This window comes from Asparagus officinalis, chromosome 5, assembly GCF_001876935.1.
Source record: "Asparagus officinalis chromosome 5, Aspof.V1, whole genome shotgun sequence".
NCBI classification, from domain to species: Eukaryota; Viridiplantae; Streptophyta; class Magnoliopsida; order Asparagales; family Asparagaceae; genus Asparagus; species Asparagus officinalis.
Window position 1 is genome coordinate 93,338,738 of NC_033798.1, and position 22,788 is coordinate 93,361,525.

Consider the following 22,788-nt stretch of genomic DNA (forward strand, 5'->3'; position numbering starts at 1 on the left):
GTTTCATATTTAAACTTGAAAAACCAAAACAATAAATATGAAAGATGTAATTTCATATTTATATAAACTTGGAAACAAAAACATGTATGTATACATATACCTATATATACCAAAACTAGAATGTGTATATATATATATATATATATATATATATATATATATAAACAAAGCTTGTGTTGTATATATATATAACTATATATATACAAGGAAACCAATATAATGTGTGTGTATATATGAGTGAGCTTAAAGTACCAACACACATAATATAAACCTAAACTAATGTTACCCAAGCTTGATCTTGATCTTCAATAAGCTTGATTTGGTACACATTGCTAATGAAGCTAGGACTTGGATCTTTAACTTAAATTGCATAGGCTTTAACCACTATCCCGCCAACCTCCATTTGATATGATCGATATGGCGTAATCCATCCATATATCCTCCAACTTATTATTTGTCTATAATAAATAATAAAATACAAACACTAGACAAACAATATTAGATGTAAATTGTTTGTTAAATAATCATCAAAACAAAAAGGCCAACAGGTTTTTGGTCTTTTTGTGTGGGTTTTGGCTGATGTTTTGGGTTATTATAAATACCCCATTGCATTTAACTCTCCAACCAACCAAGAGAATGTTTTAAACAAGTTTAAGAGAGTTTCTAAATGAGTTTAAGTTTTGTTTAGTTTGTTTAAAGGTGTTTAGAGCATTGTTCCAAGTTTGGTTTTATAAAGAGATTTTCACAAGAGCTAGAGGAGATCATCCTTGTTGTTTGAGCTTCATCTCAATCTCTCTCTCTCTCTCTCTCTCTCTCTCTCTCTCTCTCTCTCTCTCTCTCTCTCTCGTCATCATAGAGAATTTTCCTTAAACTCAATTCTAACTATTTATTATTTTGATTATAATTTTCAATACTAGATTTTACATTGAGTTTATATTTGATTTTCTCTTTGTTACACACACCCACTTGAGCTTTTAGTATTTTTATACGTAGTATATTTAGGGTTGTGAGATTGTAACATTGAGTTGGGCTTAATTGAGTTCTCACTTTGTTTAGAGAACAAATCATTTGTTGTTGAGTTTTTATTTGTGAGGTCACATTGTATTACACAAATACACTAAGAAGAGTGTAGAGATAAGAGACGTGGTCGATTTCAAGGGGAGTGAGGTCAGTGGTAAACCCTAGAGAGAGGTGGTAATTCCGAACACTTGAGGAATATGACATGTGAGAGGCCAATACTTAAGGTGGTATTTGTGTTGTTACAAGTGTGAGTTGTAAAGTTTTTGGTGAGCTAAAAAATCGAGTGTGAGGTGTAACGTTTTCGGGTGAGCGTCAAAAACCCGGTTGTGATAGTGAATTTCTCCCCGGGAGTGGGGAGCGGAGATGTAGGTCGGAAGGAACTAACTCCGTGATTATTTTTATGTGTTTGAGTTTGCATTGGTGTATCATTTTTGCTTATTGTTTAGTTCTTTCTATTTCACCATTGTCTATTGCTCATTATTTATATTGCATACTATCACATTTGCATCTTTTGTTTATCTTATGTTTATATCACCCTTGTTTTAATTTTACATATCCTTGTATATAATCTTGTTGTTTATTATACTTGCTAGGATATAATTGTTAATAAGTTTTAATTGGTATTAATATCGGATTAGATTAGCATAAACCTTATTCACCCCCTCTAGGGTACTTTTAGAGAAGACACGCTAGTTGGACCCCATACTTCTGTATGAACAAGCTCAAGCTTCTAAGCTTTAGGTGATCTTCCACTTTTCTAAAAGCTGACCCTCTTCTGCTTCCCCTAGATACAATCCTCGTAAACACCAACTTCCACTAAATAATTACTGGTTAGCTTTCCCTGTGAGTGTAGAATCTTTATTCCCTTCTCACTCATGTGTCCCAGCCTATTGTGCCCCAGATCTGCACTCTCCTTGCTAGCTGCAACTGCGAGGGTGTCACTCACATGTGAAGTGAGGTAGAGGGTTCCTGTTTTGTTACCACGGGCAACCACTATAATACCATTGGAGATTTTTCACGAATCTTCGATGAATGTCGAAACATAGCCTTCCGCTCTAAGCTGGCCAACCGAAATAAGATTCATCTTCAACTTTGGTACGTGTCTGACGTTCTTCAGATTCCACTTGGAGCCATTCATCTGAATCTGCACATCACCTCTTCCAACAATACCGTAAGGCTCGTTGTCCCCTAAGTACGTACTTTCCCAAAGTCCTCTACTACATAGTTCTGAAGAAGTTTCCTATTAGCAGTGGCGTGGAAAGAGGCTCCTGAATCAATTACCCATGAATCAGAATCACTCTCCATAGCAAGGATCAAGGCATCTTGCACAAGATAAACCTCCTGCTCATTTGCATCATTCTTTAACGCTTTGCAGACTGAAGACATATGGCTCTCCTGGTCGCAGTTCCAATACTTTCATTTAATAGGCCTAACCTTTGAGTTCAACCTCTTCTTCTTCTTCGACTTTGACTGATTCCTATTCTGGTTTCTCTTCTTCTGCCTTCGACCTCTATGCTCGAGATTTAGGGCTGAACCTGAACCTTCTGATTTGGACGATTTTCTTCTAACCTCCTCGGATAGAATCATGCTAACAACCTCACCCAGCTTCAACTTCTCCTTCCCTGCCGAGTTGCTAATTGCCATCACGCAACCTATCCAACTATCTGGCAACTACAATAGAATCAATAGGGCATGTACTTCGTCATCAAACGTGATATCCACGGAGATAAGTTGATCAACAATCATGTTAAACTCGCTGAGATGCAACGTGAAGGAATATCCTTCTGCCATCTTGAGGTTGAAGCGTCTTGACGAGATGCACCTTGTTTGCGGCTGACGGTTGCTCGTACATCTTCGCGAGTGCTTCTATAAGCCTCACAGTCATCTTCTCCTTCAATATATTGTGGGTGACTGATTTGGCGAGCGACAATCGGATCTGCCCTAGAGCCTTTCGATACAATATTTTCCATTACTCGTCTGATTCCTCATTCTTCTTTCCCTTATCCTTGCCCATCAACGGACGATAAAGATCATTCTGGTACAGATAGTCCTCCATCTGCGACTTCCAGTAGGCGAAATCTGACCCGTCAAACTTCTCAATCTTCGATTTGTTTTCCTCTGTCATGGCTCTCGCACAAATCTTCTGAACGAAGCTCTGATACCAGTTGTTAGGGTTGAACACACAACCCATGCCCTTCCGGATTTTGTGCTGAAAGTAGGCAAGCAGGAAATCACAACAAATAAAAGGAAAAACTTACAGGAAAGAATAATCAAACCAGAGAACACCAGATTTAACGAAGTTCGGCAAACGTGCCTACGTCCTCGGGAGCCACACCACAAAAACTTGATTAATTGAAGAAGATTACAATGCTCACAAATAGGTTTTTATCTCTCTAAGATCTCTCTGAAAGAATCCTCTCAAAACCCTCTTTTTTTCTATGTTGCTTTTAACCCTAAAATCGTTTAGGTACATATAGCATTCTGGTAAAAAACAGTTTTCCAAACAAATCAGGAAACTGGAAAAACCGATTCCGGTCGACCGGATCATGGGTGTCAGTCAACCGGCCAGAACACACTATTTTACAAGGTCTTCGTGCATGTTATCTGTCGACCGGATCAAGGCCTTCGGTCGACCGGTCAGAGCGTTGTTTCGAGCCTCGTTTCCTGCAGTCGCTTTGGTCGACCGGATCTCCTCTGTCGGTCGACCGACCCCGAGATTTTTCAGCATCGCAGAATTGTTTCATGTTTCGTTCTTCACATGACCAAAACCAACAGATCCTACTTCAATATTTGATCAATTAATTTTCACCTTGATTCTAAATTTGTTCATTGTTGAAAGAGCCCCTACATTATCACACAATTGTAAATAGACTTAATGTAGTTTTATTGATGTCAATTAGATTCTAAATTTTTAAATAGCCTGATCGTCATGGATTCGAAGTCATTTTAGGGATCTAATTGAGAGGCCGGCTGATTAGATGAAGCATATATTGGCTCTGGGTTGGCCTACCTGATCCATCAAATATTTCGGCCCATATCCATTTTGCTTCATAATCATCTCTGCCCCAGATAATTGCTACTCACTTTTGAAACTGAGCATGTGGAATTTAACATTCATTTTATATAACCAGTAAAAAGCCGGTGTTTCTTGATTCGATAATTAGGTTTTATTCTATACACTTATTGCTTAGAGCTATTTCAATTTTTATTCATAATAGTTTAATTTTCTTAATCTTTTCCCTGAAAAAAGTTAAAATTTCTTAACGCGATCAAACCAGACTTATTTGGTCTAGTCGCTTAATCCTTACAGTGCTGTTTGACAATGGGTTAAGAAAGAACGGTTAAGGGCAAGAACTAACATGGTCAACCCTTCATCATATGTTAAAAATAATTTAATTTCATTTAGATTTGATAGTCAAAATGAAGGGTTCAGTTTTTAGTGTTTGACAAATTAAGAAGAGTTAATGATGTTAGTTACCATAAATATTCTAAAGTATATTTTTTAAAATTTTCATTTCTTATTTATAGAGGACCTGTTTAGCAAAGGGTTAAGGGGAGTTTACATAGCGTGTAAACTAAGTTAACCCTTCATAATTTTCCAAACACAAAACATAGTAGAATGGTTTATAAATTCCTTTTGAGGGGTTAAAATGAGCTAACACTCCAAACGAAGGGTTTACAAATCCACTAATTTAGAAGGATTAAAAGATTACCCCTCTGTTTATAAAGGAAATGGTCATGATTTTTTTATTCCCAAACACAAAAATGACAACAATGATTAAAATAAATTAATCTCACGGATTAAAAAATTTAACCGTTAAGATTGAAAAATAGACTAACTATGTTAACCATTCTCCTTAACAATTGCTTCTTAATCCTTTACCATACGGGGCAGAGGGAGTAGCTTAACCCTCCTCTTTAGGTAGATTTTTTAACCTGTCTAAATGAGAGGTTAACTAACTTTAATCATCAAAGAGTTAATTAGCCATTTGACCAAAGTAACCTGTTTAGATGGTTAAGAAAGGGCTAAATAAATAGATCACCCCTTTTCAATAGATTCAAGCCTAAGGCAACCAATTTATTTGACCATCATGGAAAATAAACGAACTTTAGGTGGCAAAACTTAAGAATAAGGCAACATGATTCGTTAATGCAACAGCCATCACTTGCTTGGCAAGGCTTAAAAAGAACTTTAGATGTTCATCCCTCGGCTTCATTGTACTTTCCCTCACCTTCCTTCTTCCAACCCCTACCAAACCAAAAATAAGTTTCATTGTCAAAATCTTAGTGATGCCCTTTGCTTGAACAAGAGAGCAATAATCTTAGCCGAAAATAATTTATTCTATTTGCATATTTAGCCCCAAACATGCACATTTTCTAATCTACTCACGTAATCTTAGCCATTGGATTTTTATCTTCTCATATAACTCTACAAACTTCATAAGTTTAACTTCGTAAATATGCAGATTCGAATAACAAATTTTAAATATTATTTGGGGAGACATAAGCAAAATCTTTAAAAATGCAAAAAATCTTTAAAAATGCAAGTAAGAAGTAAATCAAATCTACTACTTCTGAAATTATGAATTAGGAAGTAGCGAAAGTACTTCTTTTTTTGTTTGTGTCGTAAACTTTTGAAAGTAGAGGAAATAATATTTCTTCCACTTCATTAACTTTTTTTTGTTTGGTAGCAATAATAAATATTGTTAGGAAGAGAAAAAGATGATTTTTCGGGATTTTATTTTTTTTTTTGTTTGGTAGCAATAATAAATATTGTTAGGAAGAGAAAAAGATGATTTTTCGGGATTTTATTTAGAGTATGAAAATATCCATATAATAATGATTGTTAGGAAGAGAAAAAGATGATTTTTCGGGATTTTATTTAGAGTATGAAAATATCCATATAATAATGATAATAATTTTTATTCCTAAATTGACTCAATTTCATCTACTTCCGAGGTACTTCGGAGCCTTGAGGGGAGGAAAAAAGATTCAAGAAGCAGAGATGCCATGTAGGTGACACGTCAACTTCTAAGGAAGTATTGGAAGTAGTGTTTTCAAAGAAACAAATATACTTTTCTTCTTGAAAGTAACAGAAATGTTGCATATTTCATTTACTTCACATACTTCATAGCCACTTCCATGTAAACAAATAGACATTAAATGGTGTTACCTACGAAGGATACTTTTAACTCGGTGTTAAAGAATATAACGAAAATAGCTAACATTCTGATTTTGAGGGTAATCTGCCAATAAAATAGATTGGAGGGTTTACAGGTAAAGCTCCATCTATATAACATAGTAACCTATATAAAAAACAAATAAATATATTCCTCGTATGATTTGAAATATTTTACCGGCTAAAACTTCTCTCTCCTCTATTTTGTTTTTTATTTTCACAAAATCCAAACAAACCCATTATATTCTCGTCTTTTGATTCCTTTTTCTGTTCTGTCCCTCGTAAATCCTTGGAGAAATTGCAATAATAAGGGGCGAAATTGATTGCTCTATGCAAATGTGATGCTTTATTTTTCTTCAAAGTTTGGATCTTTTTATCATAATCAATGAGGACGCTGGGATCTTTTCTTGGGAAGGAGGGAAGAAAATACATCAAGAGGAAGGACAGCGATGCTGGGGAACAAGGTCAGGCGCCCTCCCATTTTGATCTAATTTATGCAATATATGCATCTAAATATTTGATTTTGATTGCAATTTCTTACCTGTTTTTGGATTTAAGCAAATGGGTTACATTGTTTTAGCTGTTCGTTGTCTGGATGAAGTCTACGTTGCTCAATTTTTGTTCTTTCTGCCAATCTTCCTCCCTTTTCAATTGAATTTGTCCTTAACTAAGAAATGGTTTTTGGAATTTCTCTGTCCAAATCCATTTTGATTAAATATATTCATTTTGTTTGCTCATTTTCTGTTAATTTTCAGCGTTCCCCACCCCCCCCGCCCCCCACTCCCCTCCCTCATTGGCTGGCCCGTGTTGGTAAAATACTTATTCGTTCTAGTATTAGTTACATTTCTTGGGTTATTTTGTTAATTGAGCTTCCTTCCCGGAATAACTTTTAGTTTGGAAATGGTTTTTTTGGGGGCTTTTTCCTTCAGCATTTTTCCATTTGAGGGACTATAACAGCTATTGTTGCATTTAGTACCTGATTTTCTTGAGAAGAGTATCTGTTGTTTGAATAATTTATGTGTTTTCCTTTGGAATATTTTCTGTTTTTTCCCCTTCCCTTTATTTATTTTCAGGAAGGTTGATCCATAGATTTCCTTATTCATCTTGTGATTTTCTCATTTTTGAGGAAATATCTTTTTTTTCTCTCTCACTAACTACTTACAGAAATTCTTTGGAGATCATTATGACTTTGGTTTTCTCACTAAGGGCCTGTTTGTTTCGTTTCCCCCAGAATCTAAAACCCACTTTCCTTCACTTTTTCACTTTCCCCAACTTACTAACCCACTTTTCTTTACTTTCTCCACCTTCCCCCAATAATATTGTGACAACTCATCCCATCACATCTCATTTCTTACTTTTAAAAATAAACTAAACACCCAATAATATTGTGACAACTCATCCCATCACATCTCATTTCTTACTTTTAAAAATAAACTAAACACAAAAAATGAGTCACATCAATCAACTCATCCTCATTTCTTACTTTTAAAAATAAACTAAACACAAAAAATGAGTCACATCAATCAACTCATCTAACTCATCTCATCCAACTTTTCTTTATTTTCTACCATCTTTAAAAATTACTCACATCATCCAATAATATGGTGACAACTCATCACATCTCATTAAAATTTCCTTTCATCCATTTCCTCCAAAAAAAAAAACAAAGAAATTGGTTTTCCTAAGTATGAGTCACATCATCCAATAATATAATGACAGCTCATTTTCTCTTATTTATTTTCTTAGTTTTAAGAATGAACCAAACACAAGAAAGAACAAAAAATAAAGAAAGTGGAGGAAAACATCAAAAATTACTCATCTCATCCAATAATATGGTGACAACTCATTTTTTCCCTCACTTTCTTTCCGAATTTTGACGAACCAAATGTTGGTCAAAAACATCAAGCCACAAAAGTGTAGGTAGCGTGTTGACAATGACAGTGTTTGGTTGAAAAATTGAGTGCTAAATGAGAAACAAACAAAACCGGCCTCTTTATTTGACAAACAAAAGATTTCAACTCGTGATATCTTCTTCTAACCCCTCTACTTCTTCTGATGGATATTTGTCAAAAAACTGCGGCCATTCTTGTTTGTTTCTCATTTAGCACTCAATTTTTAAACCAAGCACTGTCATTGTCAACACGCTACCTACACTTTTGTGGCTTGATGTTTTTGACCAACAATCTCCACCTCGGTGAAGTTTTCCAAAAACTGAGCCAACACTATCCAATCCAAATGTCTCACTTGTTGCGTTCAGGACACCGTGAAACAATTCACGATAACGGACTCAATCCACAACAAGTCGAGACCCAAATAAGAATGCGAATACTCTCCAACCCGGATTGAATTCTCAAACATCCATAACTAGTGACTTTTCACCCGTCTTGCAAACAATACCCCAAAAGGGGTCACTTAACAAGTGCGAATGCCTCCCAAATTCAAGCAGTGCTTGAACTTGAAGGCTAGGATCGGTTTGGTCAACATGTCAGCTGGGTTGTCTGCAGTACCAATCTTCTTCATCGTAATATTTCTTTCAGCAGTTGCCTCACGAATGAAATGATATCTGACATCAATATGCTTTGTCCTCTCATGATGTGCTGAGTTTTTGCTTAGATGTATTGCGCTCTGATTGTCGCAAAATACAACTGAACTAGCCTCCTGTAGAAGTCCAAGCTCCCTCACGAGATTTCTCAACCAAATGGCCTCTTTTACCGCTTCTGCTGCTGCCATGTATTCTGCCTCTGTGGTAGACAAAGCAACTGTCGACTGTAGAGGCGATCTCCAACTAATAGCTGAGCCAGAAAGAGTAAAAAGATAACCAGTCAAAGATCTCCTTTTATCGAGATCACCTGCATAGTCAGAATCCACAAAACCTACAACTGAGGTTCCCAAAGTACTGCTATCAAAAACTAAACCCAAATCTGAGGTACCCCTGAGATACCGTAGGATCCACTTCACTGCTTCCCAGTGTGCCTTCCCTGGTTGAGCCATGTATCTGCTCACTACACTGACTGCCTGGGCAATGTCTGGACGAGTGCAAATCATAGCATACATTATGCTACCCACTGCATTAAAGTATGGAACTCGGGACATCTCCTTCTTCTCGTTCTCACTTGTAGGTGAATCTGAAGTCGAGAGCCTAAAGTGAGGAGCCAAAGGAGTCATAACGGGTTTGGCCATTTTCATCCCAAAGCGTTCAAGCATCTTTTCAATATAACTCTTCTGTGAGAGATATAAAGTTCTAGCTTTCCTATCCCTCCTGATCTCCATACCTAAGATCTTCTTTGGTGCACCAAGATCTTTCATCTCAAACTCATCACTGAGTTGTTTCTTCAAAATAAGAATCTGTGACATGTTCTTAGCAGCAATAAGCATGTCATCGACATGCAATAGAAGATAAATAAAAGAATCATCTCCTAGATGCATGTAGTACATACAACTATCATAAGTACTTCTTGAGTACCCATGACTAAGCATAAAATTATCAAACCTCTTGTACCACTGTCTGGGAGATTGCTTCAGGCCGTACAAAGATTTTTTTAATCTGCAAACTTGATCTTCTTTACCTTCTACGAAGTATCCCTCTGGCTGAGACATATAGATAGTCTCCTTAAGTTCGTCATGCAAAAATGCAGTCTTCACATCAAGCTGCTCAAGCTCCAGATCAAATAGAGCAACCATGGCAAGCAATACACGGATGGAGGTATGCTTTATAACCGGAGAGAACACTTCATCATAGTCAATTCCCTCCTTTTGTCTATAACCCTTAGCCACCAACCGTGCTTTGAATCTAGCATCTTCAACCCCTGGGATCCCTTCTTTCTTTTTAAAAATCCACTTGCATCCTATTGCCCTTTTACCCTTAGGTAATTGCACCAAATCCTAAGTCTGATTCTTGTAGAGTGACTCGAGTTCTTCTGTCATAGCCGTGGCCCAACATCCAGATTCTCCGCATGAGACAGCTTCAGTAAAGTTTGATGGCTCTTGAATACTCATCATCTCTTCAGCTGTCGTGAGAGCATACGCCACTAATTCAGCATGTGCATATCTTTGAGGAGGTTTGATCTGTCTCCTCTCTCTGCCAGTGGCTATCGAATAAGGTTTTTCAGTCTCAGCATCATCAGCATCTGAGCCTGAATCATGTTCCTCTTCTACAGCTATAGGAGCAAATTTTATAGACGACTTTTGAGACGTCTCTCCCTCGAGCTCCACCTGAAGCTCCACCTTATCCATGGTCTTCCCTACGTTTCCTGTAGACTCAACAAAAATCTTCCCATGATCAAGCATATATCTTTCATTAAAAGTAACATCTCTACTAATAATGAATTTAGGAGAATCAGGTTCAAGACTCCACAAACGATAGCCTTTAACGCCTTCAGCATAACCAATAAATATGCATTTCTTAGTTCTAGGCTCAAGCTTACCCTCTCTAACGTGATAGTAAGCGGGACATCCAAATACCTTTAAATTTGAATAGTCATTTGGTTTACCTGACCATACCTCGTTTGGAGTCTTGTGTTCAATGGCGGTAGAAGGAGACCGGTTCACCAAGTAACAAGCTGTGTTAACAGCTTCAACCCAGAAGTCTTTATCCAACCCAGAGTTTGAGAGCAGACACCTAGCTTTCTCCGTCAATGTTCTATTCATGCGTTCTGTCACCCCATTTTGCTGAGGAGTGTGCCTGACCGTGCGATGTCGTACGATCCCAGAATTTGAGCAGAACTGAACCGTGCGATGTCGTACGATCCCAGAATTTGAGCAGAACTGATTGAACTCACCACTGCAGAACTCTAGGTCATTATCTGTTCGGAGACGTTTACAGAACTGATTGAACTCACCACTGCAGAACTCTAGGTCATTATCTGTTCGGAGACGTTTAATCTTCTTTCCAGTTTGATTCTCAATAAGTATTTTCCACTTCTTGAAAGTTTCGAACACCTCGCTTTTGCGCCTGAGAAAGTAAACCCAAATTTTCCTAGAAAAATCATCAATAAACGTTAAAAATTAAAGAGCACCACCTTTGGATGGAATCTGAGCAGGTCCCTACAAATCTGAATGGATGTAGTCGAGAGTACCCTTCGTCGTATGTGAGCCAGTCGAGAAGCTGACCCGAGTTTGCTTCCCAAACACACAATGCTCACAGAAATTAAGTGATGATGTATGGTCACCACAGAGTAAGCCACGTTTACTCAAAATAGTCATCCCCTTCTCACTCATGTGGCCTAAGCGCATGTGCCACAACTGAGTAGTGTCCCTATCAGCATCAGAGGACACACTTGCAGAGCCTATCACCGTACTGTCTTGGAGAACATAAAGATTGTTCACCTTACTACCTTTCATTACAACCAATGAACCCTTAGTAACTCTAAGAGCTCCACCTTCGCCAGTATAAGAACACCCAATAGAATCCAAAGAACTCAAAGAAATCAGATTTTTTTTAAGTCCGGGATGTGTCTCACATCTGATAAAGTTCTTACTATCCCATCGTGACACCGGATGCGAACTGTACCAATACCAACTGTCTTGCAAACTGCATTGTTGCCCATCAAAACTGATCCACCACTTATAGATCTGTAAGTAGTGAACCAATCTTTATTTGGACACATATGAAAAGACGCACCTGTATCTAAGATCCATTCTCTATCGGAACGGCCATCCAAGGGACATGCTGCAAGAACCGTCTCAGCAACAACGGCAGTATCAGCCTTTGTCGTATTAGCTGAATCTGAGGTTTCACCACGTTGATTGTCTTTCTTCTTTAGAGCATAGCATTCTGACTTATAATGTCCTTTCTTGTGACAGTAGAAACACTCCACATTTTTCTTGTTTTGGGTTGACCTGGACTTTGAGTGATTTCTGGATTGCCCTTTATCACCCTCTCTGGCCTTCAATCTACCTCTGGCTAGCAGATCATCAGCCTGCCTATCGATACCTCTCCCATTCAACTTTGTTCTCAACTCAGCAGAGTTCAAAGAGGCCTTCACATCCTCAAGACTTATGGATTCTCTTCCATACAACATAGAGTTAACAAAGTTTTCATAAGAGTTAGGCAAGGAACATAACACAATGAGAGCCTGGTCTTCATCATCAAGCTTAAGATCCAGGTTTTTCATATCCATGACAGGAACATAACACAATGAGAGCCTGGTCTTCATCATCAAGCTTAAGATCCAGGTTTTTCATATCCATGAAAATTTTATTAAATTCATCAAGGTGTTCTTGAATGGGTGTACCTTCCTTCATCTTCAATGTGTATAGTCACTGCTTCAGGTATAATCTCGTAGTAAGAGATTTCTTCAAGTAGAGACTTTCGAGCTTTGACCACAACCCCGCCGCCGTTTCCTCATCGGCAACTTCACGAAGCACATTGTCGGATAGTGGCAATTGCAAGGCGCTGTGAGCCTTTTCGTCCATCTCTTCGATCTCGGCACTAGTCATATCTTCTGGGTATTTCCCATCGATAGCTTTAACCGTGCCTTCACGTCGCAACAAAGCCTTCATCTTTATCCTCCATAGGCCGAAATTGTTCTGGCCATCAAAGATCGACACCAAGAACTTTACGGAAGTCATTGTAGAGGATTGAAAGCTGTCCTAGAACCGAGAATGTCTGATACCAGTTTGTTAGGATAATTTAAACACAGAACCAGGAAATAGAGAGACAATCACAAACACAATATTTACGTGGTTCGATCAAATTGATCTACGTCCACGGCAAGAGGGTGTATCACTATATTTCTTTCTCAACATACAACACTCATACAAAATATTGAGAGCTCACAGATTTCTCGTGTGGCTTTCACTCTCTGTCTCTCAAGCTCTGTTCGTTGATTATTTTGATATCAGAGAGGATAAGGGATTTATAGGCTTCATAAGACCACCAATCACGCCTCATGTTTGTTGACAAACAAAAGAAAAACAAAACTGACCTCTTTATTTGACAAACAAAAGATTTCAACTCGTGATATCTTCTTCTAACCCCTATACTTCTTCTGATGGATATTTGTCAAAAAACTACGGCCATTCTTGTTTGTTTCTCATTTAGTACTCAATTTTTCAACCAAGCACTGTCATTGTCAACACGAGTTAAAATCTTTTGTTTGTCAAATAAAGAGGCCGGTTTTGTTTTTCTTTTGTTTGTCAACAAACATGAGGCGTGATTGGTGGTCTTATGAAGCCTATAAATCCCTTATCCTCTCTGATATCAAAATGATCAACGAACATAGCTTGAGAGACAGAGAGTGAAAGCCACACGAGAAATCTGTGAGCTCTCAATATTTTGTATGAGTGTTGTATGTTGAGAAAGAAATATAGTGATACACCCTCTTGCCGTGGACGTAGATCAATTTGATCGAACCACGTAAATATTGTGTTTGTGATTGTCTCTCTATTTTCTGGTTCTGTGTTTAAATTATCCTAACACCAAACATCAAAAAACTAGAGAAAAACATTAAAATTCATTTCTTTCCCCCACTTTCTGCATTTTTTTGCGAAACAAACAGGCCCTAATGAGAACACCTGATTTTCTTTTATTTTTTACTTGTGTTCCATCAAATTCAGTTAACTTCTTCATAAATGATAAGGACCTATTCCTAGCAGGTCTTTTGTAAGTTCTCATTTATAACATCTATATATGTCCTTTCCCAATTGTAGTACTTTTTTTTTCAAATGTTTTCAGGTGTTCTTATTCTTCCTAAAATATTATTTTGATTATCTTACATTATATAGAATGATTAGTCAAGTCACCAAGATGGGTTAATTTGCAAATAGTATATCAGGCTTATGATAAAATGTAACTTCCGCAGGGGCTAAATCGTTACGTTTGAGTGTTCTATTAGTTGTTAGTTGTTTGCTTGCATTCCACACTTGTTTACTACGAAGAACCATAGTTGTAGAACTAATCGTGATTTTCAAGTGCTTTCATTGATATAAAGCTGCATCCAAAATCTTATTATGAAATGGAAATGGAAATTTTTAGATGCATCATTAGCAATGCATTAAAGAATTAGATATCTGTAATAAATAAGTGTACGCATATGAAGTTATTGTAGGTCTTAGCTTCAACCATGGGAAAGATAAGCTGATAAGGGATAAATATATAAGATGGTTTGGAAATGTTCAATTGAAACTCAAGAGCAATCATGATTTTGATTAAAGGGGCTAACTGAGGCTAGACCAATTGAAATCTGGATTGAAGCTTTAACAGGTATGAAATTACGAACTAATATATGGCATTTCATAGTTTAGTCTGAACTTCTGAAGCCATCAGGTGTTCAATTGGATTATTATGTCCGACCTATTTAATTTAATAGGCTTAGTCAACACAGTGGTTTTCTTCTTCTTCTTCTTTTTTTTTTTTTTGCCTTGGGAATTTTTTAATTTGTACACCTGTGTATTTAACTCGGCTATATTTGTGAGATTTTCTTAGCTGGCTTGGTAGTTAAATGCGACCACTGCTTGTATCATAATTAGTATGAAATAAAATAAAACTGAGAATGCAAATCGTAAAGAATTAGGAGTAACCTTCACGGGGGAATTAGTGATGTGGAAGAAAAGAATAGCTTGAATTGTCGGTCTTTTCTCTCTTCCAGATTCTTATTCAACTATATGCTTAAAAGCAATTCCTGGATTCTCTTTTCCGCTTTATCACTTGCCTTTGAAAGAAAACATCTTTAGGTTTCTTAATTGAAAGAAAAAAGCCTTAACTTGAGGTTATATTATATTGCATCTGGATTACGGAATCCTGGGTGATCTCATGTTTTGTATTCATTTTGTTTATAGAGCTTACATGTCCTATATGTGATGAAAGGTTTGTTAATACAAATATATGATCCATGTGACTAGTGAGATGTGTATTGTGTGTTTCTTTGTGTTGCTTGTTGATTGCACACTCTGCATGTATAAATAATTAAAGATGTATTCTCAAGGTTAACCCAAATAGCGCAAGAATGAGATTGCTTTGAATCAAGGCCTTGGGGTGAATGCACAATAACAATATAGGGAATTCTAGGAGGGCATATATGGTTTTGTGGAGGATTTTAACAGATACATAACAGTTTAGCGGAGAGCTTAGTAATAATTATCAGAGAAGCTGATGAAAGCTCAAGACCACAACAACAAAAACACAACAACAACAACAACAACAACAATAAAAGCCTCAATCCCAAGTGTTTGGTGTCAGCTACATGAATCACATTCTTCCATTCCATTCTATTATGAGCAATTTCCTCTGTTAAGCTAACCATAACCATATCCTTAGTTACTTCCAATTACATAATCATATCCTTCTTAGTTACTTCTAATCAAGTCTTTCTAGGTCTACCTCTGGATCTCTTTGCTCCATTAACTATAATATTATCACTTCTCCTAACCGGTGCACTAAGAGATCTACGTTATACATGACCATAACACCTTAATTGATTCTCTCTCATTTTATCCTCTATAGGAGCACCTCTAATTTACTACGGATACACTCATTTCTTATCCTTTATTTTAGTGTATACCCATAAGACTATCTCAACATTCTCATTTTCGCTACACTCATTTTTTAAATTTGTTGTTTTTTAATTACCCAATATTTTGATCCATAATATATTATTGGTCTTATAACTGCCCTTTAGAATTTTCTCTTAAGTCTAACAGGTATCCTACGATCACACAAGACTCCCGAAGCACTCTTATATTTTAACCATCCTTATTTTATTCGACTGATAATATTATTCTTAATCTTACCATCATGCCGAATGATTGATCCTAAATAGCGAAACTGGTTGTTTTTAGATATTTTTTGGCTATCAATATGTACTATAGGCTCTTTTCTCCTTGTAGATTTACTAAAAATGCATTTCATATATATTCTGTTTATGTTCTGGTAATTCTAAAACCTTGAGTTTCAAGAGCTTGTTTTCGCCTTTCTACTTTAAAAATTATATCTGTTCTAATCTCCTCAACTAATACTATATCATTAGTAAATAACATACACCATGACACTTCATCCTGAATATGTTTAGTAAGCCGGTTCATAACTTAAGTAAAAAGATAAGGGCTTAAGGCTGACCCTTGATGTAGACTTGTGGTTATAGAAAATGACTTAGTCTCTCCTTCATCAGTTCTTACTTTAGTTGTTGCTGATGCGGGACAATGGGAACTTTAGGGTTTTATGTTAGCGATTTAGGAAGTTTGGGGAAGAACAAAGATTTGGGGAGAGCTAGGGTTTGGAAAATTAACAAGATATGACCACGAATCGTAACTCGGGCCTTGGCTTTACCACCATTGACTCAATCTCAGAGATCAAATCAATTATCCAAAGTTTCACAAATGAAACAAAATTTTCTTTAAATATTCATTGCCTTATTTCATAGAATTGACCTCTTTAAATAGGCCTTCAACAACTACAAGTTCACTCCAATTGACCTCTTTAAATAGGCCTTCAACAACTACAAGTTCACTCCCATATCCGATGTGGGACTAAAAAAGAGCAAATACAATAAAGAGAATAAAAAACAACTACAAGTTCACTCCCATATCCGATGTGGGACTAAAAAAGAGCAAATACAATAAAGAGAATAAAAGTAACACTAGCTAGACTCCAAGCCTTCTCAAAATTAAAACCAAATATAAGTTGAAGCAACACGACGACAGCGGTGAAAGTATGTGTGAAGTGGAGGCTGTGTGATGTCTTCATTAGTTACTCTATCGTACATATCTTTAATCACATCAACACACACATACTAGATACGTGTTTTTTTCTAAAACCTATCGCATTATCTCTCTAGGCATTCTACCGGAAGCTTTTTCTAGGTCAATGAAAACCATATGTATTTCTCTACATTTCTCCATCAATTGTCTCAAAATATGTATAGGTTCCATAATTCCTCTTGGACATAAAATCGAATTGGCTTTTAGATACACTTGTCACTTTTCTTAGTCTTTGCTCAATTACCCTTTCTCAAAGTTTTATAGTATGACTCATGATGAAATCTCAAGACCATACAAGTGAATAACAAATGAATTATACAAGAGCCAGTTAAAATTATGGATGATGCATTAAAGTTTCTATAAGAAATGTAATGACCTATATCCAGTCAAGATGATGTACTATCCACTATGGACAAAATAATATCTTCAGTTAGATATTTATCACAATAATGATAAATTCTTAAAGTCTCTCTAACCATTACACCAAAACTCTAAAACTGCAAGAGCTATATTTTACATTCTAGCATGGCTCTGCATGTTGAGCATCATTTATGGGCTGAAACCTGGACTCACGCAATGATATTAATTTTTACAAAATCCTCTTTAGATTCGTGGCAAGTGGGATTTGAACCTGGATTGCTCTGATATCATCTTAAAATCTCTCTAATCATTACATCAAAACCCCGAAGCTGTGGTGAGGGTGGAGTGTTATATTTTTATTTTCTAACATAAATTTAGCTTGAGGGTTGAGTGAAAGTAGGATTCATGTAGCCCACCCTAAAAATTTATGATAATAGCTTTGGTGTTTTGGTTTTTTTGTTTCTTGTCTTCTTGAAAGTAGCCCACCCTAAAAATTTATGATAATAGCTTTGGTGTTTTGGTTTTTTTGTTTCTTGTCTTCTTGAAACCCTTGCAGCCTCTCTGTGTTCTTCTTATATGCTCATGTTCTTGGATATTTGATGACTATTCATAATATTCCATTTTTATGTACTGTCAATCAAATGGTAAACACATCAATTATATTTCAAGAAGTTAGCTTTTCCTTGGTTGCAATTAAAGGTAAACTAGGGACACAAGACTATCCATATGGGTCCTGCTTCCTTGGCAACAAAGCAATTGTGCTACTCCACAAACGTTGACCTATCATTATCATCTGGCAACATCACCACTGTCTTTTAATTATTTGAGCTTGGCATTGCATCAAGTCATCAAGGTCCAGTCGCTTCTTTCAAATTATGTAGGAGACTGATCATGCTTGGTACCAATTTTTTTTTTTCAAATAGCACTGTTGTCTGGCCATATTAGTAGATTAATTGTCTTTTGTTCTCAGTTAAGGATACAACTTCTCTAACTTCTGACATTTGAACTGATTTCCAGGCCGTGCTCTGGAAGAACTGCGAAGTTCTCTGTACAATGACTTTCACACTTCAGATGGAGCAAAACGCCAACAGCAAAGAGTATGTGGACCAGTCGTGGCATTAACCTTCAATTTTGTTGTTTCCGTTGGAATAATCATGGCAAATAAACTGGTCAGTTATCCATATCTCATTTCCACTTAATTATTTATTTGATTAACCAACCATTACTTTCTTTTCCTTAGTTGCATTAGTTTCTATTCTGTATATAATATTCACATTGTGCCGGGCCTGCAGGCTTTGTTCGAAAATAATAATGCTAATGTCTAATTATTGTTACAATTTTAACAACTATAAGGGAGAAGATAAAAAAAAATCAAATCAAATGATACTTAATTATGATATTTTGGTATACTATAGGTGATGGGCCAGGTTGGGTTCAACTTCCCAATTGCTCTTTCACTAATTCACTATGCAACTGCTTGGATTCTGATGGCCATTTTCAAGGCACTCTCCATGCTTCCAGCTTCCCCTCCTTCTAAATCTACACCCTTCTCTTCTTTATTCCTCTTGGGTGCTGTCATGTCGTTTTCCACTGGACTTGCCAATATCAGCTTAAAGCATAACAGGTGAGAGTTCTATTCAAGATACCCAATGCTTATCTATGTGAAATTTCTGATTATTTTTTCTAGGCAAATTCAATTGTTTGTTGCTCTTTTATTTTTATTAGTATTATTCTCTTGCAGTGTAGGTTTCTATCAGATGGCTAAGATAGCTGTTACCCCAACAATTGCTCTAGCTGAATTTATTCTCTTCAAGAAAAAGGTGCCTCCCAGTAAGGTATGGTTCATTATGATCTTCTTGATAAAAACATAGGTGTCATAGATACATGTCCAATAAATTATTTATTTTTTTGAACTTTATTCACATACTGCTCCAGTGGTCTCATTTGTGCTGTAAAATATAATAACTATTGTGCACAACCAAACAGGACTGGGTTAAGTAAAAGAAATAGTTTATTGGGAGTAAAACTGGAGATGGCTTATGCTTGGGCAAAAAAGATAAACTGAAAGTATGAGTTTTTGCTTTGGTAGAGAGGGAGATAATGGTACATTGGTGTGACCTTTGTTGCGTGGGTACTCCTAACCGAAGCCGTACCAGTACCCAACACGGACGCTCCTTGGATATATGAATACATTTATTTCAGCATGTAATCTCCTATGCAATGCATGTGCATGTACTCACCTATGCAATGCATGTTCTAAGTTAAAACACTTCTCATGCACTTCTTGGATGAATAACCTACACTTTACATCCACTTCCTAAATCTCATTGGATGTAGGTCGGGTTTCAAACTATTTTTTTAAAAGTTTATTTTTTAGGCGTCTAGTTAAAAATGATGGCTTCCCTATTTATAATTCACATGATAAAAGAAACATAAAAAAATTAATTATAGGAGTTTTAATTCTCTTAACACGTGAATGAAAAACAATATTGATCATGTGTAAATTTATTACTTTCGATGTATAATATATGTACGTCTATAAAAATATTTATATAGACATGTGCCATACCCTAACTTTTATACATTATCCGTGTCCCGTACCCATACCCATACGCATACTTGTACCCGTATCCATGCAACTTAGCGTGTGACAAACCCTAGGAAACCAGAGAACCTCAATATTTCTTTTAACCTCAAATTAATTCATAAAGCTTTTATAGAACCGTACAATTTATGTACCTTAGCATTTTTAACATAGGAAATTTATGTAAACAGAGGGCCTAATAATTTAATGAAGACATTCACTTGCACTATTGTTCATGTCTATGTATGCAGCAGTATACATAAGCAATTGAGCATGTATGTAGATATATGGCATGTCAAAATGTTCTAAATTTACACTAATCTTTTGATAAATGATTCAAATTCCATTTTTCGACAGTACAGGTTCTTGCACTCACTGTGGTATCAGTAGGCGTGGCAATTGCAACTGTCACCGATCTTGAGTTCAACTTTTTTGGTGCATGTGTAGCATTGGCATGGATCGTTCCTAGCGCTATAAACAAAATCTTATGGTCTAACCTACAACAAACTGGCAGTTGGACAGCTCTCGCGTAAGCTATTGCTTCTAGAAATTAACTTTTTCTTTTGCAGATATTTGTGCATCTAAATTTGTACTTATCATCAGGTTAATGTGGAAAACCACCCCAGTTACTGTTCTCTTCTTCATGGGCCTGATGCCTTTACTAGACCCACCTGGTGTACTACTGTTTGATTGGAGTTTTAACAATACAGCAGCTATCTTTGTATCGGCTATATTTGGGTTTTTCCTTCAGTGGTCTGGTGCTTTGGCATTAGGGTGAGACTTTAAGTCTTTAAGATTCAATTAGTGGTGCACGGATTATCGTTTTACTATTCCACTCATTTATCTACTGAAGAATCTTGTGGTTATTCTGTTTGTTGAATTACCTTTAATTTGAAGCTCCCCTTGAACAGCTTGTAAGTTGCATTACGAGAAATTTTCTCAAGTTTGGTAGTTTTGGATAAAAAAAAAAAGGGTAATCGGAATAATTCAATTTAATCACAACATTCGCTTTTAATACTTCAAACCTTAGGTTTGCCCTTTACGGTACGTCAGTCACTATATTGGCTAGTATTGGTTATATTATTAGCCATTAAGATGGTATAAACCAGTTTTGGTTGGGTCATCTCAGCATTAATCGATCTGGTAGAATCTGTATCAGCATATACCGACAGCTCTATGCACGAGTAAGAGAATACTTGTTGAGCATATGTCACGAATAAACAAACGGAATATTGAGGAAAATGATGCTTTCCCTCTGTCCATTTGACAAGAGTGGAATTGAATTCTGGAGTTGCATTTCTCCGGCCTCCAAGTTGCTAAAATTTTTGGAGGCTTCAGGATACTAAGTTGAATTCTTTATTTCCGTAGTTCACATTTATCTTCCATTAGTTTCTAGGATACTAAGCACCAAATACATCATTTATGTGATATCCAATTAATAAGTCATCTTATATGTTTTCATATGCAATCTTTTTGCGGGTTCTATCCGCAATTAACTCTTATTATTCATAGTTCTCTTAAATCACCGCTTCAAATTACTGCAGCGCCACATCTGCAACCTCCCACGTCGTTCTGGGCCAATTCAAGACATGCATTATAATGCTTGGGGGATACATTTTCTTCAGCTCTGATCCAGGATCCATTAGTCTTTGCGGAGCTGCAATGGCTCTCGGAGGGATGTCATTCTATACTTACCTCAACTTAAAGAGGTCCCAAGATTCAATTGCAGGAAGCAATCAGAACTCACTTCCTCCGAAACCCAAAACCGTTGTAGATAGCGAGAAGTCAGATGGTAGTTTTGCTGGAAATTCTGCATGAAAGAGCTAACGTCCTGACGAGCCAAAAAGTGTTTGCATTAACTAACCATATTAACCCATTTATTAGAATATCCCCTCAGTTTTGATTATTTATTACCCTTAATTCCCACAATGTGGGCCTTGTGTACAGAAACATTAACAATTGTTAACTTAATTTTGATATTTTCTATGTGACTTGTTTGTGGGTTCATATTAGAATTAGAGTCTTGTAATCTTCTATTTTCAGTTTTCTGCCAAAGAGATTTCAATTTCTACTGTTGAGAAGATAGAAGACATTCGTATGGGTTATGTAAGAAGCTCTCAAATAAATTTGTTTATAAGTAGTCCATGTGATAAAGATATATTCGTGCTTACTATTGCGGTTATCAAGAAAAAGTTCAGATCTCTCTTGATCAAGCAAACCTGATCGTCATAGCAACATTATTAAATGAGCTTTGCTACAGGGACCCAAAATATGGGACCAATAGGGGGGACAAGTGAGGTGTCCCCCTCCTATTGGATAATGAGTTTCGCTATTCATGGTCGTAACTCATTATCCAATAGGAGGGGACACCTCACTTGTCCCCCCTATTGGTCCCATATTTTAGGTCATTGAGGAATTTTTCTTATTAAATACATAATTTTGCACTTTCAATTCTTGATCAAGCAAACCTCGTTGTTTTATTACAGACGTGGTTCAAAACCGCTTGCTGGCATGCACTGATAAAATCTGAACTCAACATACATCAGCGTTTTCAAAAAAGAACCACAACAATGCTTTAGAATCAAAAAAAAAAATCCTCAGATTACAAGCAGTTATTGCCGGACAAAAATTAGAATCAAAACTATCTATGCTGGAGACGACGACGACTCGTCAATCGACACTATTTCTCTGGTCACCGCCGCCGGAGTCCGAGCAGAGGGCCGCCGGATCCTCTTCCTGAGCTTCCTAACGGTGCCACGCGGCACGACGTAGAGCTTCTCGCCAGGCGTCAAGACCTCCTCCGGCCGGACGAGGGAATCCCACGGCCGGCAGAAGACCTCAGGCCGGGCCAGGACGAACTTCGGGTACTTGTTTAGGATGCTGGCCGCAGGAATGGCCATGTAGTAGTATTTCGACCGAACCCTGGGTGGATGACACTACGCGTTTCTGG

General features: G+C 36.8%; 1 protein-coding gene across 1 annotated transcript; it reads left to right on the top strand.

The window, feature by feature from the left end:
- On the top strand, positions 6,373-21,693 carry LOC109840204 (uncharacterized membrane protein At1g06890). Its single transcript, XM_020408759.1, has 7 exons — positions 6,373-6,663; positions 18,272-18,423; positions 18,670-18,878; positions 18,996-19,089; positions 20,201-20,367; positions 20,442-20,612; positions 21,383-21,693. The coding sequence occupies exons 1-7, from the start codon at positions 6,585-6,587 to the stop codon at positions 21,654-21,656; spliced, it is 1,146 nt and encodes a 381-aa protein (XP_020264348.1). The 5' UTR covers positions 6,373-6,584; the 3' UTR covers positions 21,657-21,693.

Coding starts and splice junctions, on each gene's coding strand:
- LOC109840204 (XM_020408759.1), top strand. CDS start 6,585: ATGAGGACGCTGGGATCTTTTCTTGGGAAGGAGGGAAGAAAATACATC. Junction 18,424..18,669: donor TAATCATGGCAAATAAACTG/GTCAGTTATCCA, acceptor GGTATACTATAG/GTGATGGGCCAGGTTGGGTT. Junction 19,090..20,200: donor AAAAGGTGCCTCCCAGTAAG/GTATGGTTCATT, acceptor TCGACAGTACAG/GTTCTTGCACTCACTGTGGT.